Source organism: Artemia franciscana, chromosome 9 (genome assembly GCF_032884065.1).
Source record: "Artemia franciscana chromosome 9, ASM3288406v1, whole genome shotgun sequence".
Classification (NCBI taxonomy): Eukaryota; Metazoa; Arthropoda; class Branchiopoda; order Anostraca; family Artemiidae; genus Artemia; species Artemia franciscana.
Genome location: NC_088871.1, coordinates 34,298,281 through 34,322,709, shown reverse-complemented (window position 1 = coordinate 34,322,709; position 24,429 = coordinate 34,298,281). Strand labels below are relative to the sequence as shown.

Here is a 24,429-nt window from a genome sequence, read left to right as displayed (position 1 = left end):
GAATACATTGCATTATAGCAAAGTGGTGATTCTTCTATTCTGTGGTACGCACAATATTTTGCAATCGAAGAGGGCCAAAATACTATTGAATAAAAATTCTGAGACAAACAATCAATTTAAAATAACCAAAAAGCTACTTACATAGTGTCCTTGTTGTAGAGATAATAGTGTCATACAGTAGCATTTACTTCCCAAAAGACATATAGAGTCATACAAAATAAGCATTTACTATAGACAAATATTTTTAAGCTTCAAGTTATCATGATTCCTTTGAGACTTCCACAATTAATTATAATTAATTTTTGATTCGCAATCAGTTATAATTAGTGTAAATAGTATATATTTACTCATCAACAATTAGGGAGAGGTCTCGACGGACCTTTTTTGCAGGGGAACGGGGTATCTAAAACATGAAAAACGGGAGAATTACCTAAAACGTGATGATTATAACCCTAAAATATTTTTTCAACATTAAAGATCCGCCCCCATTCCTCAAGAAATATTTCAATGGATACATACCTTCAGAGAGCTTATAATTCTCTAAACCATGTTAAACAAAAATAAAACACACACAATTTAAGTAAAGAGCAGTCTTCGTCAATAAGAACCAGAACTCTAAAAAGAAGACTTTGATTACAATGCACAAATAAAATAATCTTATTTTTATTCTGATTCTAAATATGTAGTATTTACTAAGTTTAAACCTGCTCATACAAAGTCCTTGGCATACAAAAATTAATATCATTTTAGATAAGGATTTTAAACTCCCCCAAAAGGGATGTGCTTTTTAAGAAGATTATAATATGAAATCAAACATGTTTGACAACTACGCTACAAAAGGCTTAAAACTGATATCTACAAAATAAGGCATTTTGGATTTTTCCTGAGAAGGTTGGTCATACAGCAGGTTCATTTGTTTTGTTTTATTGGTTTTTTTTCGTTCCACTGGTGTTTGCATCAAATCAGTTATTGCATATGATTGAGTAAGGACTCATCTGAACTCAAGTTCAAAGTCCTATTGCAGTTTTTATTGTGACAAACAGTTCATACCACATTCCGCTATTTTACAGATGTCAATGATTTTTTCTTTGTGGTGCCATTACTAATAATAACAACACACCACAGTACCAAGCCACCTGAGGCTAACACAGCTACGTACGCTGCTCCTCCATCCCAAGCCATTCAAAGCATCCCTTTTCAAACCCTCCCAAGAAATTTCCATTTCCTTTAAATCTTTCTTTACGACATCCTCCCATCCCAGACGAGGACGACCTGCTTTCCGTTTAGCCCTAGACAATTGCCCAAAAGGACAATCTTCGGCAATCTGTCATCCTTCATCCGCAGAGCTTGCCCTACCCATATCAACTTTTCTTTCATCATAGCCCTAGAAAACGGGATTGAACCGCATTTTTCGTAGAGCCTACTGTTTGAAATACGGTCAGTCAGTCGGGTACCCAGAACAATCCGTGGGCAATTTCTCAGGAAAACATCTAGTAAATCTTCATCCGCTTTTCGGAGCGCCCATGCTTCAGAGCCATATTTGACCACTGTCATTACTGTACCTTCCAATATTCTAATCTTGGGTTGCAGACTTATCTTCCTATTCTTCCAAACTTTTTTTTTCTGGGAAAAAACAACCTGAGCCTTGGCTATTCTACTTTTAACGTCTTCATTGCTCCCACCGTTTTCACTAATAATACTACCAAGGTAAGTGAAGCAATCTTTTCGTTACATAACATCAGCTTTTCATCTTCACTTATTCCTAGCCTTAGTGACTTAGTCTTCTTACCTTAATTTTCAAACCTATTCTAGCACCCTGAACTCGCAAAACCTCTAAAAGTTCATTCATTTTGCTCAAACTTTCACCTAGGATGCTTAAATCATCAGCATAATCTACGTCCGTCCATAATCTACAGCCCTTGGACATAGGGCCGAAATATTCATTTTAATTTTTTTTTCCCACTGTCTTGAGAAATCCCCTATTGTTCTTCTAGTTTTTGGTGTTTGACTTAGTTAATTCTTGTACAAGCCCCTTCTCCTCCATATTAAACATAAAGATTTTTCACTAATATTCCTAGCTGAAGTCTTAACTTTCTTCTCTAAGACACCATCAGTAACTTCACAAATTGTTTTTCTAAAATTATTCCAAACATCTACCACATTGTCAGATTTTAAACCATCAAGTTTAGTATTCAACTGTTCCTGGAAAGTTTCTCTCAAATTCTTATCCTAGAGTCTACCAACATAATAACTATCCAAGAGGTAGTTACCCTTCCAAAATTTCCACTTTAAATTAACCCTAGACACTACTAGATGGTGGTCTTTACTTTTAAGATCAATAACAGCACTCCTATACACCCTAGTATCTTGTATTGATCCTGCAAGTTTTCGGTTTAGTATAACATAATCAATAAGGTTTGCTGTCTCACCAACACGTGAATACCATGTCAACTTATGGGCCATTTTATGACCAAACACCATGTTTGTTATAACTAGATTGTTATACCTACAAATTGCAACAGTCTGTACCCATCACTATTTTCTTTTCCTACACCAAATTTATCTAGGCTAGGATACCATCTATCCCTATGTTTACCGACCTGGGTGTTAAAATCTCCTATTAAAAACACCATATTTCTACCTGGGACCCTATCTATTTGCTCCTGTAACTGTAAGTAAAATTCATCTCATTCACTAGTAGCTCCGTCAGTCGGTTATATACTTTTATAACTGATAACCTGAACTTTTTAGTCATAAAATGAGCAATTAGTATTCTATTATTAATACCTTCCCAGGCTAAATAAGACTTAGCAGCTTCCTAATTCATCATGAGCCCTACTCCTTGTCTATGAACTCCATCCTTCCTGCCTGAGTAAACAAATTCTTTATCACCTAATTTCATCCTTCTTACCCCTGAGATATGAGTTTCTGAAACTTCTGAAGTCCAAATGGAATCGTATGAATTCGTCAGTCAAAATGTCAATACCATAGTCATTTTTTAACGTCAAAACATTCCGAAATTCCAATTTTCATGTTCTTCAAATCATTGCAATTATTTTGGCCTCAGGAAAAACAATGATCCCGGATACAAGTGCAGGATGGGGATTAGCATATCTTCTCAAGTCTTCACCGAAGCGCTTAGGCCGGCTTAGAACCGGACAACAAGAAATCCTTGGGACCTCCAGTATGAATGGAGGCTTTGTGCAATCCTGGGTCAATCTTGATCACAACATAGTTTTCAGCACTTGGTGATGCTCCTCTATCAACAAGAGTCGAAATCCTGTACAGGCAGTCACAAGCCTATTACCTCCGACTCATTATATATTCATGCCTACAAATATTATTCTACTGCGAGAAGGCAGCCCATAGTAGATAAATTAGCTAGGAAGAGGTTGTTCAGCCCAAAAACATCCGTCAAAACAGACCAAGCCCAGAAGAATTATCTATTAATCAGAATTCCATGTAAATGTTGTGTCGTTTAATAGGCAATAATTACCTCGAGGGGCGCCACTCTTCGAGTGAGAATAGAGTTGACCACAAGATCCCCAGTCTTGCATATACCCCAGAAGGGTCGAGGCAACTCTTTGCAGAGGCCTTTGTCCATGGATCAGGATCTTACGCCCTGCTGAAGTTGTCCTCCTATCCACATTGGTGTTCTGCATCACCATGCAATTCAACCCATTACTGGGAAAAGGTTTGTAACTAATGAGACGTGCGGACATGCTGGTGGGCCCTGTTGAGTGTACATTTGAGGCTTCTTCTTCCTCCTCCACCTGTATTTATGGCCCCAGGCGAGGGTGTCTTTGTTTCTATTATGGACCCCCAGGGAAAGCGATCTCCCTTGGTCCGTGCCTCTCATAGAGTTACCCTACAATATATGCAGGGAGTTCCCCTATTACCACCTGGGGACACGCTGAGTGGCTTGGGAGAGGTCCCTAAATGGCAGTAGGCTCATAAAACTTTTTTTGAGGGGGGGGGGAGAATTTTCGGAAAAAAGATGGCAAAAGAATTATTTCTGCCGTTTTGCTGTCTTGGTTATACATTTGAAAAGTTTTATCAAAGAAACAATTTTCAACACTATTGTAAGTGGCACCTTCACCCAACCTTTCAGAACACAGAACCTTTGAAAATTGCATTTCATGCTTTTGTTGTACTTCTATAGCAACGTTCCAAGTTTTGATGCATATAACAATAGTGACAGTTTCTCACAAAGAAACTAAAGTTGATTCTGCAAGATATTTAGGCAGAAAAGAAAAAAGGTTAAAAATCATGTAAATACATAGGCCCTACAAAATTTAATCTTCTGTAGTCCAGAATAGACCTTGTTGAACAGTTTAAAAGAAAACCAATGTTTTTTTAATGACATATTTTACCACTAAAACCTTGGAACCACATTAGAACCTTTAGTGACACTTATTAATTAGTATAATTCCTAAACCTTCTTTAATTATCTTCAATTATATGCCAAAACAAAAAAGGTAGTAGAGAAGTAAATAAAGTGTGGCCCCTTATCCCCATGAAGGGATTAAACCAAGGAAGTTTCTAGAAAATCCAAAACCATACATGCTAAGGCATGGTCGCAATTACATTGAATGATCTAGCTGGGAAAATATAACCCTGACACAACCCTTTTTTTTTTGCTAAATTCAAAGCTATAATTTATTCTTTTTGTCAAATTTTGATGAAACAAATATTATACATCAAATATCGAAAATTATAATGTTCCTGACACAAATTTTTATATTTGGTATGTAACCAGCATTTTCTGATGAAAAACTAGCATCTTGCATTGACTTTCCAAAACATGCATTTTGTTATTATTTACTATAATAACATCTCAACGGCAGTTTTACATTGCATTTTAATAAAAAAAAAAATCATGTTTTTGGACCCAAATTCTTCATTATAGACTAATTTTTATTTATTTACTAGCTGTTGGGGTGGCGCTTCGCGCCACCCCAACACCTAGTTGGTGGGGCGCTTCGCGCCCCCCCAAGCCCCCCCGCGCGCGTAAGTCGTTACGCGCCATTGTAGTTGTGTCCCTGTGTCCCACCTGTGAATATAGATAGATTTATATATGTGTTTCAAACTACGTAAAAATTGCGAATATACAACATTTTTGACTTTCCCACTACTGGGAGCTTTCCGTTTCCAATTGCCAGCAACTGATCTGAAAATGTTTGACCAGAGTCATCGTTTTGCAATCGGACACGCATATTTGTAGTTAATTTTAATATTTTTACGTGAGCCCATAAATTAGAATTTTTCAGGCAAGCATTCATTTCGTCTGCAGGAGTTAAACTACGTAAAAATTGCGAATATACAACATTCTTGGCTTTCCCATTGTCTGTGCATACACAAAGCCGTATGTACTAATAATGACGTCATATGCAAACGCTCTTTTTACAAACAAACAAACATGCATACACACAACTCGTTTTTATACAGATAGATAGGTAGGTAGATACAATACAAATTAACTGCGTAAAACTTGCGAATATACAACATTTTTCGCTGTCCAATTGTCGCTGCATATAAATAGATTGTCAGGTTTACCGACCCTCGAACATGCAACGTACAATTGTCCATGGGAAAAACAATCAGTATTAAGATCTATACCACATTTTTCTAATGATTGACCTTGAGCTTTGTTAATGGTGATTGCAAATGCTAATCGAATTGGGAATTGCAATCTTTTAAATTGAAAAGGCAGATCCGTTGGAATCATGGGAATGCGAGGAATAAGAACAGCCTCACTCTCAAAAGGCCCTGTCAAGATTGTGGCCTCTATTAGGTTTTCCATTGTTTTTTTTTACGGCAAGTCGCGTGCCATTGCAAAGCTTTGGTGGGTTGATATTTCTTAAAAGTATTATTGGTACGCCTATTTTTAGTTGTAGCACGTGTGGTGGAAACCCTGAAAGATCTATGGAATTTAAAAATTCAGATGGATAATTAACCGCTTCATTTGGTTCCAAAACTGTGTCGACTGACTTGTAAAGGACTGCCTGGTCTTGAATCTTGGTCAAAACAATATTGTTGATTTCGTGGACGTCTATATTTTTGGGTGCGAGAATCGCTCTTTCACTTAGCCATTTATTATTTTTATAATTTTTTAGAATATTCGGAAATACTTTTTCAATCAATTCATTTTTGGACGTCACTAAATTACAGAAATCAGCAGGTAGTTGTATACGTCCTGAAATTTAGTCTATCGTATCATAAATGTCTTTTTGTTCCGATGTTAACTTGGAAATGTTATTTTGTACATACGACAATAGTGGATCTTCATCTAACTGCGCGGTTTTGCGTTCTTTAGCCTCAAGCCTGTTTCCTTGCTGTTCTTTTGATTCCTCGGCACGCTTTCTTTTCTGACTTTCTCTATCAGCAGCAAGTTTTTTGGCATAGACTCTTTGAGCATCTTCATCGGCTTTTGCCATTGTAAGTTCATCAGTCATTTTAAACTTAAACATTAATAGATTTGTACGTGAACATATATGTCTTAAATATCTTTAATGACGTGACCGTCATAGCAAAAATGACGACAACTAACTTCATGACGTCAGCCGACACAGAAACATGACGTCACCTGATCCACAGACAGACACACAGACAGACACACAGACAGACAACTTATTTTTATATATATAGATTAATTCCCAAATGCAGAAAGCCTTACCAAGCTGGTCGCACCAAATATTACAACTTATTACAGTGCTGAAACACACTCTATGACAACATAATACATGCAACTCTGTGAAAATAACATACTATGAAAACAGAGAGGTCACAAAAACAACTAATACCTAAGATAAAAAATATTCTTAGTACAGATTGTGATTAATACTAATCTTGGAGAAGGTGTGTTATTATGCCTTAAATCCCTCCAGTCCCTTGTGTGAAGGCATGTAAATGATAACTAGAATAGTTACATGCTTTTCCTTGGTATTTTCACTATTATTAATATCAACCATCATAATTTTCAAATATATAAACATAATCGGTTCTAGAACATGAACATTATCTAGAACTGCACATGGAAATATCACCCTATAGACACAAAAAAATTTATATAATTACCAGCACTACTACCATCCTTAGGCGTTTTGTTGATGTTAACTTCTAATTGAATATCTATTCCAGTATTGGATTTAACTTCTTCAGGCATGTCATTCTGAAAACAAAATAAAAATAAAACTAACCACTTTCTACCTAGCAATAAAAAGGTGAATTTTGGAGAAGGTGTGTTATTACACATTAGCCCCCTCCAGTCCCTTGTGTGAAGGCATGTAAATAATAACTAGAATAATTTAGGCTTTTTTTGCTATTTTCACTATTATTAATATCACCCATTATTACTTTCAAATATATACACATAATCAGTTCTAGAACATTAACATTGGCTAGAACTGCACATAGGAATGTCACCAGGCTACAAACACACAAAAAAAAACTATAATTACCAGTACTACTACCATCCTTAAGCGTTTTGCTGATGTTAACTTTTAACTGAATATCTATTCCAGCATTTGATTTAACTTTTTCAGGCATGTAATAAAAAACTACCCATTTTCTACCTTAAAATAAAAACTAAATGTGTCCCTTATTCCTTTAAAAAGAGGTATACAGTACAGTTAGTCATACTAGCATGTTTTTTGACCAGACACAGTGAATTATTAAATAAGAAAAATTAGCTAATAAGAGCTAATTAAAATTAGCTCTAAGAGCTAGAAAAATTAGCTAATAAAAAATTAGCTAAATAAGAACAGACCTATTTTGATCTAGTTCGTGACACACCCACACCATAGACTTTTTAATTAGTAAAGAGCCAGAAAGGAGTCTTTCTTATTTGTTTTCATTACATTGCACAATTACAATGGAAAAAAATTTATTAAATTCCTAAAAAGGGAAGCATAAAATTAATTTACACCTCAAGGTCCCCAAAGGACTTGCAAGATTTTTGTAATGCTAAAAAGTACAAAATCTGTGTATTTAGAACAAAAATCATATCATTTATTCCAGCAAAATGAACTTTGGGATTTAGCTAGGAAGAAATGGAATGATAAAAAAGGGGGTCAGATGATATAAATATGGGATGATTCATAAGTGCCCCTAAGCTATAATCTAAATATTACATCTATAATGACAGAAAGACTTCACAAGGATGCAAGGGAATTGTTTTTCTTTTTATTGTTGGCTAGGTCCATTTGGAAGCAAAGATAAATAGTGGCTTAAAGTGCCATTTCAAACATTATCATAAAATCAGAAGACTGGTAAAAGAAAATATACAGCTAATATTACATAGATGAACAAGAGCCAAAAGCTCATTTGGCACTTGTGACGAGGTCGGAAGAGCCAAGAGCTTCTTCCTACTAAGTTTCATTAAGATCTATCCACTCTAAGTGTTTGTCAAGATTTCCGGTTTTCCCCTCCAACTCCCCCAACGTCACCGGATACGGTCAGGATTTAAAATAAGAGCTCTGAGACACTAGGTCGTTCTAAATATCAAATTTCATTAAGATCTAAGAACCCATTCATAAGTTAAAAATACCTCATTTTTTAAATTAACCGTCCTTCCACTCCCCCCAGATGGTCAAATCGGGAAAGCGACTATTTCTAATTTAATCTGGTCGGGTCCCTGATATAACTGCCTTCTTTCAGCAATCGCAATATTGATCACGCATCTAGTTTCAGATTTTCTTCATGTAAAAATTGGGGTGGTCCCAGATTCGAACCTGAGACCTCTGGCACCCTAAGCGAGTTTCATACCCCTAGACCACAAGCCATAGTTAAGAAGAACAATCATTTATTATATCGGCAAATAAAATTCTTCCCGACTCACTTGTTCACTCCCCCCCCCCCAGACGGTCGAATTAGGGAAGAGACTATTTCTAATTTAATCTAGTCTGGACCCTGATACACCTGCCAACTTTCATTGTCCTAGCTTATCTGGAAGTGCCCAAACTAGTAAATCCCCAAAACTCCCCCAAAAAGAGCAGATCCGGTCCAGTTATGTCAATAACGTATCTAAAACATGTTCTTATTCTTCCCGTCAAGTTTCATCCCGATCTCTACACTCTAAACGTTTTCCAAGATTTCCGGCTTCCCCCTCCAACTCTCCCCAATGTCACCGAATTCGGTCGGAATTTAAAACCAGAGCTCTTAGGCACAAGGTACTTCTAAATATCAAATTTCATTAAGATCTGATCACTCGTTTGAAAGTTAAAAATACATCATTTTTTCTAATTTTTCAAAATTACCCCCCCCCCCCGAAATGCCCAAAGAGAGCCAATCAAGTCTGGTTATGTCAATCAGTTTATGACTTTTTCTTATTCTTCCCATCAAGTATCATCACAATCTCCACTCTAAGCATTTTCCAAGATTTCTGGTTTCCTCGTCCAACTCCCTCCAATGTCACCAGATCTGGTTAGGATTTAAAATAAGAGCTCTGAGACACGAGGTCTTTCTAAATATTAAATTCCATTAAGATCCAATCACCAGTTCGTAACTTAAAAAATACCTCATTTTTTCTAACTTTTCCAAATTACCAAATTAGGTGCCCCCCCCCGACTCCCCCAAAGAGAGCGGTTCCAGTCCAGTTATGTCAATCACGTATCTAGGACTTGTGCTTATTCTTCCCACAAAGTTTCATCCCAATCTCTCCACTCTAAGCATTTTCCAAAATTTCCAGTTCCCCCCCTCGAATGACACTGGATCTGGCCTGGGTTTAAAATAAGAGATCTGAGTTACGAGGTACTTCTAAATGTCAAATTTCATTAAGATTCGATCACTCCTTTGTAAGTTAAAAATAGCTCATTTTTTCTAATTTTCAGAATTAAGCCCCACCCCCTCAAAATGAGCGGATCCGTTCTGATTATGTCGATCAAGTATCTAGGACTTTTGCTTATTTTTCCCACCAAGTTTCATCCCAATCCCTCCACTCTAAGCGTTTTCAAAGATTTCAGGTTTCCCCCTTCAACTCCCCCCAATGTCACCGGATCCGGTCGGAATTTACAAAAAGAGCTCTGAGACACGATATCCTTCTAAATATCAAATTTCATTAAGATCTGATCACCCATTCATAAGTTAAAAATACCTCATTTTTTCTATTTTTTCCGAATTAACCATCTCCCCCTCCGATGGTCGAATCGGGGAAAAGACTATTTCAAGTTTTATATAGTCTGGTCCCTGATACGCCTGCCAAATTTCATCGTCCTAGCTTACCTGGAAGTGCCCAAAGTAGAGAAACCAGGACCAACAGACAACAGAAATTGCAATTGCTACATGTCACTTGGTAAATACAAAATGCCATAAAAACAAGACAAATGTAACTTGAAAGCTGGTATTTTTTTCTCAAAATGTAAATTTGCATCTGTTCTATATCATAGATCTTGTTCTAATAGCTTTTCTTTTATCTGCTGCTTGAATTTATTTGCAAGTAATACTGACATATTGATTATGTAGTTGATTATAATCTGAAACCCTCACATGAAATAAAAAGCCTGGCAAATAAAATAAAATGCAAATATCTTTGAATAAGTGAAGACCAATAAGACCTTAACTTGCAGACCTTTATTTTGTGCTCACAATACAAAATTAGAAAATTAATAGTTATTTCCAAACCAAGAATTGCATTTTCTCTTAAATGTGGTTTTACAGTCATTTACTCCATTGTGGAATTCATTGTTTTTGGACATCCGTAATATTTTTGAACCAAAACTCTGTTACAATCATAATGGGGTGTGACAAAGTTTCTTTTGTATTTAAGAAAAAACATACCCACAAAACACATATACTATATTATGAAAGAGCAGATAAATATGCCAAAAAAAAAAACAGCACAAAATTTAGTTCTTATACCTCCTACAGAACCATATAAACAGATTAGAGAGATGGTTAGAAGGATTTGCCAAAAACATTTTGAGGAAATGAGGGATAATAGTAGTGACATAGCTCTTACCCAGAAAAAGAAACCTGGTTTTGATATGAAAAATTACAGTAGATTAGAAAAGAAAATATAGTTGCTTAATTTTCCGCTTTCGCTTGACCCATGTAGGTATTAAGCATAGGTTGTTTATCATAGGCGAAGCTGATAGTCCTCAGTGTGATAATTGTAGTGAGATAGAAAGTATTTTCCATTATGTTGATTGTAAAGAATATGAAAATTTAAGAAAAGAAATGATAATGTTGTGTAAAGAGGAAAATTTAGTAGAGCATTCAGTGGGGCTTGCATTAGGAATTTTGATTGATGATGAATCCTTGAAGTATAGGATGATAGACCTGTTTATTAAGTTTATATGTGAAAGTGGTAGAGAAAAAGATTTTATCTGATGTTGATAATATTGTAAATGTTATATTGATAGTGATGTAAAAGGGATTGATGTGTATGCAGACTCTGCCTGACTAAGTGTTTTACAAATGGTTTAGGTACTTGATGAGTAATATTAAAAAAAAACATGCTATAAAGGAAGATTGTTTTTTCTTTTTAGTTTGAAGCTGATATGAAATAATAATTGCTGTATTGAAAGTAGTTGAGCTAATGGTGAAGTGCTGAGAAGAAAGAAAATTAGTCATATTGAAAGAAGTCACAACTGACATTGCTGTCAAGAGGAGACTCAAATCTCTCAGATCAGATCACATATACTATGTGGGTGGAATTTAAATGCTAGGGGTCAGAGACAGGCAAAAACTGGTGTTAATTCACATTATATAGAGGAAGGGACATTTTTTTTATATGATGATACAAAAAAGGTATTTTTCTATATCCTGGGAGGGGGGTAGTTTTTTGTTTGTTTTTTATTAGTTGAAAAAACTTTTCCCCAAAGAGTAGGGGGAAGGGAATCTACTATGGCCAAATTTCGGAGGATATACTTCTTTAATTGCCTTGCTGAAAACTTGCAAAAGAGCTTTAATGGTTGCAGTAACGCAGGTGTTACCAAACAAAATAAAATGACTTGTATTGGCACATAATAGCCAAGGCAGAGTGAATTCTCAGGTATCTGTTTGCCTTTGTTAATTAAAGATTTACGTTCAAATAGCCTCTCTCCCAATTATTAGTGGTCTGCCCAATACAGAAACAAGCACAAGGACATGGACATTGGAAGCAGCACATGGACATTGGCCTGCCATAACATGAAGATAGAAAACAATCAAAAACTTCAAAAACCCCATTTTTGATTGTTTTCTTTCTTGATGTGGTTGATGTACTAGAGAGTGCTGGAAGGATGTAATTTAAGTCCACCCAGTAACAATGATCACATGGTAGTTGGGTTTCAAGAACCATTCTCCAACAATTTCGAGTTGGCACCACTACATAACAGCAACTTTGGATTGAGCATGCAAGATGGTTGGGTATGACTAGCCACATCATCCTCCAAGCTGATCCTCTATTGTCCTCCAAGAGTGTTGTGGTAGTGAGGGCTGGGAGGGGTTTTCCCACTGGAATCTTCATGGTTTGGCCTCCCATTCGTTGAAGCCTCTTTGTTGATCCATTGTTGAGCCTCTTTTTGAATTCCTCAGGGGAGGTTGTTAAAATTGTCTCATGGCTTAGTTGGTTCTAATCATTTACCACTTGCTGGCTGAAATAAATCTAGTTGGACCTTGGTCTTAACGGTGGATTTAAACAGCTTTTTGGAAAGTCCTTGTCTTTGTATTCGGTGGGGAAAGAAGGTGAACAGCTTCTGGTTAGCTTGCTGGATGTACCTGTAGGTGATCATCATGTCAATATGAATATGCCAAAAAACAAGTGTTGGGAGGTTAGAAGATTGTAATCTACTGCAGTAGGGCTGACCACATAAACCATCAATGCATTTGGTGGCTCTCCTTTATACACCTTCAATGAGCTGGATGTTGCTCTTGTAGAAATGACCAGCAAGACATATTCCAAAATCCAGGATTGGCATGACCATAGCTTTGAATAGTTTAAGAAAAACGGTGGAAAATTGACTATTGAAGGTTCTTTTCAGGAGTCCCAAATTTTGCGGTTGCTTTTGAAACTGCTTGAGCAGTGTTTCATGGAATCTTAGACTGTCATCCAACAGGCCTCCTAAATTTCTACCACTACTAGAAGTAGGAAGCAATGATGTTTTGCCATTGTACAGAGTTACTCTTGTATTCATTGGCAAGTCCAAGCTGAAAATTTTAGCAAAGTTGTTTAGTTAAATTTTGATAATAGTTGAAATATCTAACAGCTATGTATTCCTAACAGAATTAGTGATCAAAATTAATAGTACTTTTTTTCATCGATCAACAGTCACTATCAAGAAGAACCGTCACCATTTACATCACAGCTGGGCTGGTAGGAAAATCTTTCCCCTTATGTTTCATACCATCAAACATCCAAAAGGGATTTGGAAGGTATATCCCCTTTCAATCCAGTTTGCTTTGATAATGAAGACCTCTGCTCTTAAATACAGACAAACCAAATGTTTTTTTTGTCCATGAAGCTGGTTGCAAATTGCCAAGCTCATCACAGATTCTAACTCCATCCCCATTCCTACCTACACTACCATTGTCTCACCCAATGCTTTCAGTAACCCTGTGATTTTGCAGCCACTGTGAAAAGGATAGTCATACCTGAACAAGTACAACCACATCCCAGCACCACCAAGAAAAAAAAATGCAACAAATAAGAAAGGAGGGCAGAACAAAAGTGCTCACTAATACATCAGTGAAAACCAAGATTGAAGCTGCCTTTGCTAAAAGGAAGGCAAAGAAGAGGTGGAAAAGAAAAAATTGAAGGAACAAAAGCAAGAAAACAAAAAAGCAGGTTGTAAAGAGATTTGGTGTGAAGACAACACTGAGGGTGAAAGTGAAACTAAAAAGGTTCAGACAGTGACTGTTAATGACAACTCAAAAAGTTTTCTTGGGTAAGATATTGAAAAGGAATGTGAACTTAGTTTGATATGGGTTGCAATTGGCAACTTTGTAAAAGTCATCTAGGAGTGTCAGTAGGGAGAAGGTAGAACCAACTGTAGAGGTCAGTTTGACTACTATGAGTGATGGGAGAGGTAATGGATGAAAATGCCTGGAGCAGCCAGATCATATCTATTACATGAAAGAGGACTTGGATAACCCCCAGTACTTGGATAGTGTGTGACCTTGGACAAATGTTATGACTAAAATGTATCTTCCCTAAACAAGGACAGCATTTTCTTAATTTTGGACATGATGCAAATAGTTGGGATTTCCTGACTATAGTCTTATAAGCAAGCCCATTTAAATATGATTACTCTTCCCCACATTTTCCACACCACATATCAGTGATTGAATCTGTCCACGATGGAGATATTTCATTTTAAGATCATTTGTTCAAGATTTTCCAAGTTTAGAGTCAAGCTAAAAATTTGCAATTAAAATTAGGTCTCTACTATTACCTGTCTGTGCATTTAAAATAGTTGCATTTGTACATGGGTGAAGTGTTCAAACTAATGAAATACTTATTAAGAAAATTTAGACAGATTTACTAATGAAGAATTAAATTTCCAGGTGGTATAATAAATATAACTATTGAGATGGTGACTAGGGATACCTGCATTTGTAGTTTCCCTCCTATTCATTTCTGTTTATGTCTGAAATAGGTCCCAGTCCTGTAACTAAACACCTCCTAGTTATTACGCCTAGGGTGGGTTTATGACAAATAAGGAAACACATTATTGTCCCTAATGTGAAATTCAGAATTTAACAGTTAGGAAATTGAGAATTTTCAGAACCTACCATTTCAAGTAATGCTGCTATGTCATGGAATCAAAATATCAGTATTTATAAACGCCTACCTATGGCAAGGACTCAGGAAATATTGATTCTTTGCTATGCCAAGGCGTCTCAAAATAAAGAGGTCCTTGATTTTCAAGTTCCTACCTGGAATTTAAGCTGGTGTTTGTTCAAAAGACAATTTTCTTTTCAATGGATGTGCTACAAGAACTAGTGCTGAATAAAAACTCACCCTGGATGTGCAAGGAATTCTTGCATACTATTTGTGTGAGCACTTGTTTTTTTTTTTTGAAAGCCACACTAGATTTCTAAGCAGGAGGATCAAAATCCTTAGCCAAACAAGAAAAGCTCCAACATTGTGGTTGGTACAATGAAGAACTGGCTCAAATTAATTCAAAATCAAGGGAATGCTGCTTCCTCAACCAGTAGCAGCCTGCTGATGGTGTTATGACACTTTGGTGGCAGTCAATCAGCCCTCTTGTGGGCAGTATTCAAGTAATGTGACAGAGTGAAGCTGGGATCAATATTCAACATTGGAAGTGCTGATTAGACCAGGTGAGCCCCCCCCCCCCAAGTTTATCTTATGGGCACCCATGGGATTGGAACCAGCTAAAAGCTGCCAGAAGTCTTGAAAAGTGAACATTCTTATTCTTTTAACTTTAATAAATCCAAAATTATAAAGACTTTAAGGAATAAATATCAGTATGTATATTTTAAATTGTCAATCCATATTCATTTGTTGCTGTTTTTTCCCCAGTAAAGTATAAACTATGTTCTGGTCTTCAGGAGGAGCAGCTTGAGTATACAGGGGGATATAAAGAATGTGACAATAAAATCATTCAGTGTGGCAGCACATAAGCTACATTAAACTAAAAACATAAGCCACATTCCTAGGTGTCAGAACTGCATGCTGCCAACTTGGAACTTTTTTTTGGGGGGGGGACTCTCCCTCCTTAACTGCACCCCTATGCAGATCAGTCCAACTCATGTTAATTTCTGCTTGTTTTGAGTTTCACCTGGTTACATCTCGTAACTTCTCTCTGTTTTAGGTTTCATTTATTTATTGATGGTGATTTGTGGTAGTGTTACACTTGAATAATTATTTGACTTTATTTCTGTTCATTTTTGGTTTAAAACACCTCTTCTTTGAAAAATTTATTTTGTGGAAAATAAATAAGAGTTCAAATAAAGATACATCATTCTATTACAGTGAAAAAAAAAACAGCAAAAAAATACTGGATATTTGGAAGTTCCCTATTTGAACTGTTATTTATTATTATGGGCAAGCAGTGTGGTCTCCCAAAATAACCTTTCAAGGGTGCTGCTGAGAGAAAGACACTACACTAAAAAAAAAAAAAAAAAAAAAAAAAAAAAAAAAAAAAAAAAATTGGGAGGAGGAACATACTTGCACCATCTTGACTCATGAAAAACATTTGGCCTAATTGTTTGCTAATACTCTTAAAACATTTGGTCTATAATTGTTAGATGAAAATACCATTTAAATGATTTAAAATGTGGATAACATTGGAATCATATATGATGATCTGATTAATGGAAATACACTCTATATTTTAAATTAGCCTAAGAATTTTATTGCTTTAGTATTTTTTTTTATTTTGTATATATTCTTTGGTTATATTTGAGAATATCAGAGGGGGGGGGGTGTACATTTTGAAAAAGTAACAAGAACACTTGGAAGGATAATAGACTAAGAATCTAATCCTAGGCTACTAGTTTATTTTATTAACATGTCTCCTTTAGAAGTGATTATAACATTACTTTACCAAGCCTAACATGGGACAATTAATACACTTATAGATTGTTCAGTTTACCAGATTTGGTCATTATAGCTGACTGTGAAATATAGTGGAAAAGGGTAAAAAAACAGCATCCAATTGAGCAAAAATTTTGTAAAATACAAACCCTTACACCTTGTTACCAAAGAGGAATTGAGACAAACTGTATGCATCAATGAATAGCTAAAAATCTAAGCTATACATCAATATGGTTAATATTAAAATTATGGGTAAATGTATCACAGTTCATATAATTGACTTACCAATAAAGTGAACATACCACTTGATGCCTTTTTTTATACTCTTTATGAATACAATAATTGCTTCAATCATAGATTCAAATTTAAGCACTTTTTAACCTGACCTAACCTATTTATAAATAATTTTGGCACAGAGAAAATGAACTTTTTTTTGTTGAAAATGACCAATAAGTCATACTTTAATAGAAAATTCATCATTTTCAAGGGCTCAAAAAGTGCTATAATTTTTTCTTTTTTAATTGCTTATCAAAACAGAGATTGCATTTTTAATTTATACAGACAAGCTATTGAAGAAATTTCACCAAAGAAGGCAGGGCTCTAGTTACTAACCTCCCAAACCTCCCATTGCATCATGATGTGGTAAAATAGGGTTGGCCAAAAAAAAACATCTCTATTTGGTTATTCTTTACTTTTCTCACAAGCTGTCTAAACTGGAAACTATGCTGCAAAGCACCATAGTCTCTATACTATAGCACTTAGAAATGCTAATTCTAGAAGCACATCCACTTTTGGTTGACCCTCCTCCTTTATGGGGCAACCTAAAAATATGTAAAGTGGGCAGGGTTTTGAAGCCAAGGGAAAAGTTGAGGTTGTACAATATGAATGAAATTATATTTTAAATACTAATTCCAGTAATCACTGGTAATTTCTGTAGAGTAGAAAGTTGAAAAACAATTTAAAAAACTCATGGATCCATTGATGCTAATATCCAAGATGATTTGCTTTCACTTTAAGTTTAAACTAGACACCTGTTTCTGAACAATTACAAGAATAGCTGTTGTGACATTGACCTGTGATGAAATTTGAACTTCACAAATCACAGCAATTATTTAAATATTAAGCTTGTGTTCTGTTAATTAAAAGTTGTTCTATCAACTGTTCTGTTAATTCTGATGAAATAGAGATCATACAGTTTTCCAGGCAGTGCAACTTACAATTTGCTTACAGGTAACATAACCTATAGAGTAAAGTGTATCAGTATATGAGCCCTACAGGCAGTGGGGCAAGGTCTGTTTTCTATATTTATTTAATAATTATTTGGCCCGGAGTCTCAAAGAGTAAAAAGAAGAAAAAGAAACTTTTTAAACCTAGCCTAACCTTGTCTGTGCAAGCATTACTCTTATGCTTTCTGTGACTGGTTGATTTTAACATCACTTTTATTGCTGATTGGTTGAATTGTTAGTTGATGTTTACAAATTAGTTTTTGCTGATTGGTTAAGCCTTGTTTGTTAAGATCATGATCTTTCATTATTGCAACCCTTTTCCCCAGGAATTGTGGTTAGTCACAGGCAAGCTTATGTGGTGTTAAAAGTTTAAAGGGAGGAAACTTTAGTTTTTTGGGATTTTTTTTAATCACTGCATATAGCTAGATTTTGATGAGTGCATACTGTTTTTATGTCATTGTTCATTAATCAAACAATAGCCTAAACTAGATTTCTTTACGTCATATTGCTGGGCCTGCTGACAAAAATAAAACAAGGTATGACTTCAAATTTTGAAGGGGTGCATTGAGTGGTATGATCATGTTTTGGCTCAGCCTAGTGAATTAACCAGGACCTTGTTAAAACTAGGCTACCAGACTTTCAGGAAAATATCTATGGTAAAATTCTTGTTTAGTGACTTCTTGCTATCTCAGAAAGGGGTTAGGTCAGGAAAATGAAACTTTCAAGGATGGGTCTACGGGCTAAAGTATATCCCGGGAAGGTATTCTGAATTACCTACCTCAACTCCCTCTCCCTCTAGAGGGTTCTGACCTTTAAAATATGTGTGTTATAAAAGTGAAACCTTGCAAAATAGATCTTATGCTTGAATGAAGTACAAAAAAAAAAAAATTCAGCTTTGCAACTTTGCTCAATCCCAATTTAGGCTATAAGGTTTTAAAGATATGCAAATACATTTCCTAAATTATGAAAAAAAAAACATTGATTTGGCTCAGAATTCTACTGAAATAACAGGAATTGCATTTTCAAAACTAAAGGCAGAGAAAAAGCAACTGGTAACTGAAAATTCAAGTAAATCCTTGAAAGTTTCATTTTCCAAACCTAACCCATTTCCAAGATAGAAAGAAGTCTCTAGACTAGAATTTTACCAAATCTACACTCAAGATAAAACAATAGGATTCTTTTTTACTCATTTTTAAATTCCCGAAGACAAAATTTTTCAGATTTAGGCCAAAGCAGTTGGGATTACAAGACCTATACCATGGCAGTGTTCAGTCAGGCCAAGAAGAGATAGATTTAGAAATTATAGTTCTTTCGATTTGAACTCACCGTTCCAACAAAAGTAACGTTTTTTACAAGAAAAAGAAGACCAGAATAATACTATAATAGCTTAGAAATAAGAGTTCAAAGTACAATTCAGCTAGGGTGTAAATTCATAATTCAAGTGCGTTACGATTATACAAGTACGTTAAAATTTAGCTCGAAATTCTGAATTACATATTAAGTATTTTAAAAATAGATTTTTAAAAAGTTAATTCTTTCTATCTTATATTTCAAGCCTATTTTGAAGGCCACAAAATACGTATTTAAAAGAAAACCTTTTGACAGGGATGCCATAATAAAAATCTTTTTTCGTGGAAATAATGTCTAAAGAAAACGTTTAGAAGAGCGACACTGATGTTTGAAAAATAACTGGTCCTTACCAGCCACGATAACTGTTCTACAAACTACACATAACAAGGTAAATTGACATTTAAGGTGACTCTTATCCCTCGTTACATTGAAGCACATCATACATTTTGTGATTTTGGAACTTGGGACAAATCCCTCCCTAACTGAGTGTTAATATCAAAAAGTGTGTTTGAATGATTAATTTTACTTCCGGCATTCTGGTAAAAACTTGTTTTGTCTTACTTAGTCGATTGTATTTGAAGGCTAATTAGTCGCGTGCTATTTTAATTCACAAGATTTTATTTTTATCTAGCTAGACTATGCAATGTGCAAAATTTAATTAGTAAATTTTTATTTTGGATATAACCTACTGATGTAGGGTAATTAATTCATATCTCCGGGAAACGCAGATTGTTTTCACTATCGCTAGCTCAGGAGTGATTTTAGTCTGAAGCTACCACCACTGTTTTACTGCATGCCTTGGGGTTATCAGCAGTTTAATATGGTATTCTATAAGCTAACATTCTTTGATCTCTAAAGCCATACCGATACCTCTAAAGGGTGTTGCTAGAGTACATTAGCGTTATCGAGTGATCAAAAAGATTCTACAACTTCTTTGGGTGCTGGAGTTGCCACCAGTATGTGTGTGAAACGCGTACTACCTTTTCAAAGGTCAAACTTTTGGCAGAAGATGCCAAAATCAAATCCAGGGTGATTGTGGTTGAGTTTGATTATTTGCTGTTAATGGGATAAAGCTTTTGCATTACTTTGAGGTTATTTTCATATTAATTTCTACACTGTAGAGATAGATTTTTTAGCTAAGGAGAATTTGAGAGACTTTCTCCAATTCCTAGTATAGGTCTTTTTCTCTGGATGTTTTTATCAGCACTATCTCTTTTCTCATATTGACTAGCTCGCCATCTACATCGCCTTTTTCATATAGCAATATTTTTGTGGCTTTTCATATAGCGCCGGTCTATAGTTGCCAAGTATCTGTCTTCCAAAAGTCCGCAGATTAATTACACTGAGTCGTTTATCTTTTACATTTGGAGAAACCTTTCATTAAGTGCCATTCATTAAGGGCTGATTTTGTCTCAGAACAAGCAGAAGAGGGGAAAGAACCCCCCGGAAGTGCCATATTGTACCCGCCGGTATTCGGTTACCCGTAAATTGCAGGGAATAGGTGAGGGGGTCCTTACGCTTCCCTTTTTTCTGGGTTATTTCAGTAACTTGGGTATTCATTCAGTGCTTAGTGCGTGGATTTGAAATAGACTTTCTTCAGATTATAATTAACCTATCCTATAGGTAGCGACTTGTGCTTGCTGATGAACTGATTGTGGAATAGTGAAACAACATTATACACGAGCTTTCTGAGAAATGGCTGGTGATCCATGTCTCAGATGTAAGAAAAACGTTACAAGAGCTCAAGGCGGAATTCAATGCCGTACCTGCATGAAGTCGTTACATTTCTCCTGTGCATCCGTCACCTACAGCAAAGAAGCTACTGAAAAATTATTGGGGAAGTGGCAATGTCATCGATGCAAAGAAGTAACTAACACACCAAAAGTCACGACAGTCGGAACTCCGAAAAGCCAAAGGCAGCACAATCAAGGCTCCATTACTGTATCTACTACTTCAACGCAGTCTTTAAACAACAATGAACCCTCGATCATCGGTGAAAGTCCTTTGGTTCACGAAACCCCTACCATACAATCTCGTAGCGAACCTTGCAGTTATTGCCACACCCAGACAGAAGCCAGCACATCATTTCGCTGTTTTTTCTGTAGTGAGTGGGAGCATGCCTCCTGCCGTGGAATAAACTCTGATATTGTTTTCTCGATGAAACTTCATGAACCAAAATCAATCTTGTTTCGATACGAGTGTTCATCCTGCTCCAAGCGGAATGTAGCCCATCTGCAGCTACAAGTTAGGACAATGGCAGATCGCACGAAAACCGTCAATCCAAATGAACAGGGACGATCAACCCTAAATTCCAGCGATCAAGCACTGTATTCCCATGTGTCTCAAAATGGAGGAGCCGGTCTTGGTGCAAGTATACCAACTGCAGGCTACGTGACCAATCCAATCGAAACGCTTCTATTAGCTGAAAAGGAGAAGCAATTGCGGGAAGAAAAACGACGTAACTTAGTCATAGCGGGAATTCCTGAGTCTGATAATCTTAATGGAATAGAGTCACAAGTAATCATTGAACTTTGCCGAAAGAACAGCTTAGGAGCCACCTTAGAAATTGATAACTTTATTGAGACTAGGCAACTAGGAAGAACAAGAGAAAATGACAAACCAAGAAAGCTCCTTGTAAAGCTCCAAGATGACGCTTCAACTTTGGCAAAACGAAATACCATTCTGAAAAATGCAAAAATTTTGCAAAATTCTGCAGATCCCCAGACCCGCCGTGAGATCTACATAGGGCCTGATCTTACACGACTCCAGCTACAGACTCAAGCAGAAAGAAGGAATCTCAAAAGAATTAAAAATGCCATCCATGAGCGAGTAGCAACAGATCAAACACAACAATAGCAACAAAGAACCATAGGCAAAAACAGTTAATAATATGTTACTTGACTACTCCCGCTGACACCCCCACCATCAACTCTACAAATAACAACTATGAAAAGGCCAGGAATCCGCAACCCACCGTTATCTGAGCTGTCGTCTTCTAGGTGCCAATTCTACAGGAACATACCTCCACCATATAATCTGTCAAATGGGGAGCAAGACCAACAAAGCTCCAGCCCAGCGTTCTGCAACTTGAGGAGCCCATCTGACAATCACCACGACGACCTGCAAAAAGGGAGGAAAACAGGTAAATCCCAAACCAAATCGACTGTCAAATAACCTTCTACCCGGAAAGGGACTCCCCTGGCCACAGCAAATCAAAATAAATCCAAAATGCATCATCACCGCCTCCACATCAATAAATACTCAAGGTCTAAGTCTAGAGACTCCTGATTCTTCTTCCTGCGATCTGGAAAGAGGGAAAAAGAAAACAGTTTTTAATACGAAGCCAACCCAAACTTACCGCTTTCCAACAATAGTCCTGTCGAATGTTCGCTCTCTCAACAACAAGACAGAAGATATGGAAGTTTTCTTAAGGAAACGCGACATTGACGTCATGTGCATGACAAAAACATGGATTTCGTCTTCTGCTTTGGCCATTATCGACAGGTTCTCCTGTTACATTTCCCCACGCTGCAGCGCATCAGGTGAGCCTATGACGCACGGTGGCGGTGTCGGTTTCTACTGCAAAGAAAACAAGCCTTACAGGATCCTGGATGTCTCAGTGCCAAAGACCCATGAAATCGAAGTTTCATGGCTTTGGGCACGACTGAAAGGCCTACCTCGTCAAGTGTCGTCACTGATATATGCCACAGTATATTTCCCTCAAGAGGACCATACCGGCGACAACTAGTGGGGTATCTCCAACAAAGTTGCGACCTCATCAGAACTAAATACCCACATGCTGGAATCTTTCTTTGCGGGGACTTCAACGACCTGAAGCAGAACTGGATCGAGAGCTCTACAGCCCTTCGTCAAATAGTTAATGTAAAAACAAGAAGAGAAAACACCCTCGATTTGATCTTCACTACACTTGGTGATCTCTACTTAGATCCCTCGGCGGAAGCACCACTCTCAACCAGCGACCACGCAACTGTTCTATTGCGACCAAAGTCAACAGTGGAACCTAGTAAACCAAATCAGTTCACTTACCGTCCGCTCACAGAGGAAGGCATAATTGGCTACAGAGAATGGCTCAACTCGGTATGCTGGTTCCGCCTTTTCAAAGACGAAAATGCAAACAGCATGACCGAACTCTTCTAAGAGAAAACGACTCGAGAGTACGAACGAAACTTCCCTGAGAAGCGAGTTACAATCAAGCCACAGAGCAAACCATGGGTTAACCCGAACATAAAAGCTGCAATGAGAGAGCGAGACATACTTTACAAGACAAAGCCCCATTGTGATGAATATAAACGGAAGAGAAATATAGTAGTGAGACTACTAAAGCAAGCTAGGCGTCTGTATGGACACCAAATATTCGCTAGGTTGTCAGCCAGTGATCCAAGGACAGCAGAAGTCAAAATCCATTCTGAAGGACGAGCAAGGAAAGAATTTAACCGCATAAATAATTAATGCCCACTTCTCAAATATTTGCCGCCAACAGCCTCCCCTCAATACTTTACCACAGAATGGTCCGATTGAAACCATCCCTGTCATCACAGTTTCCCAGGTCCAAGAAAACTCGAACCCCTAGATATTAGGAAAGCCTCTTACCCTGGCGAAATTTCTATAAGGCTGATACACGCATGCTCCTCCTTCCTGGCCACGCCATTGGCTATGACGTATAACCAGTGTCTACTGGAAGGCGTTTTTCCAGATAAGTTTAAAAAGGCATTTATCACACCTATTCCGAAGAAAACATCACCGACCTCATCGTCAGACCTTAGGACGATTTCGAAGACGCCCATCATCTCGAAAGTCTTTGAAGACTTTATTCTACAGTGGCTACTAGCAGAAGTAGAACATAAAATCGATCCTATGCAGTTCGGTTTTCGTCGAGGGCACAGCACAACACATTATCTGGTCAGATTACTTCATGATCTACTAGAGCATCTAGAAATTTCGGAGGCCCTTGCTGATATAATAATTTCTGATTTCGTGAAAGCTTTCGATCTCCTTGACCACGAAACTGTTATCAATGAAGCCCGTGCCCTGGAGGTCTCGCAGTTTCTGCTGTGCATCATCGCAAGTTTCCTTTCTGGTCGTCAACAGTGCGTACAACTTGAAAACGGGGAAGCATCCAACTTCTAAGACATCACATGTGGAGCAGCCCAAGGAAGCAAGCTAGGTCCCATCTTATTTGTCATTGTAATCAACCAACTGATGAGACAACATAAAAAAGGTACAAGTTCGCAGACGACTGTTCAATAAGTCTACTACGATTCCTTCCACAAACACACGACCAACTCGAGCCCCTGGTTGCAGAGCTTCGGGATCAAGCTGATCAAGTGAAGCTTCAGCTAAGTCTTGAGA

At 36.9% G+C, this 24,429-nt stretch overlaps 1 protein-coding gene across 8 annotated transcripts in view; it reads right to left on the bottom strand.

Annotated features, from left to right (window-relative positions):
- Window positions 1–24,429, bottom strand: part of LOC136031315 (phosphatidylinositol 4-phosphate 5-kinase type-1 alpha-like) — a 103,351-nt gene that overhangs the window by 49,259 nt on the left and 29,663 nt on the right. For 4 of the 8 annotated variants that reach the window (XM_065710784.1, XM_065710785.1, XM_065710789.1 and 1 more), the window contains exon 2: window positions 7,078–7,171. In XM_065710784.1, the coding sequence (XP_065566856.1) occupies window positions 7,078–7,171 (94 nt within the window). Of the gene's footprint in view, window positions 1–7,077; window positions 7,172–18,895; window positions 18,988–19,035; window positions 19,231–24,429 lie in introns of those variants that run through there. The other 4 variants (XM_065710786.1, XM_065710791.1, XM_065710787.1 and 1 more) reach the window with 4 other exon arrangements.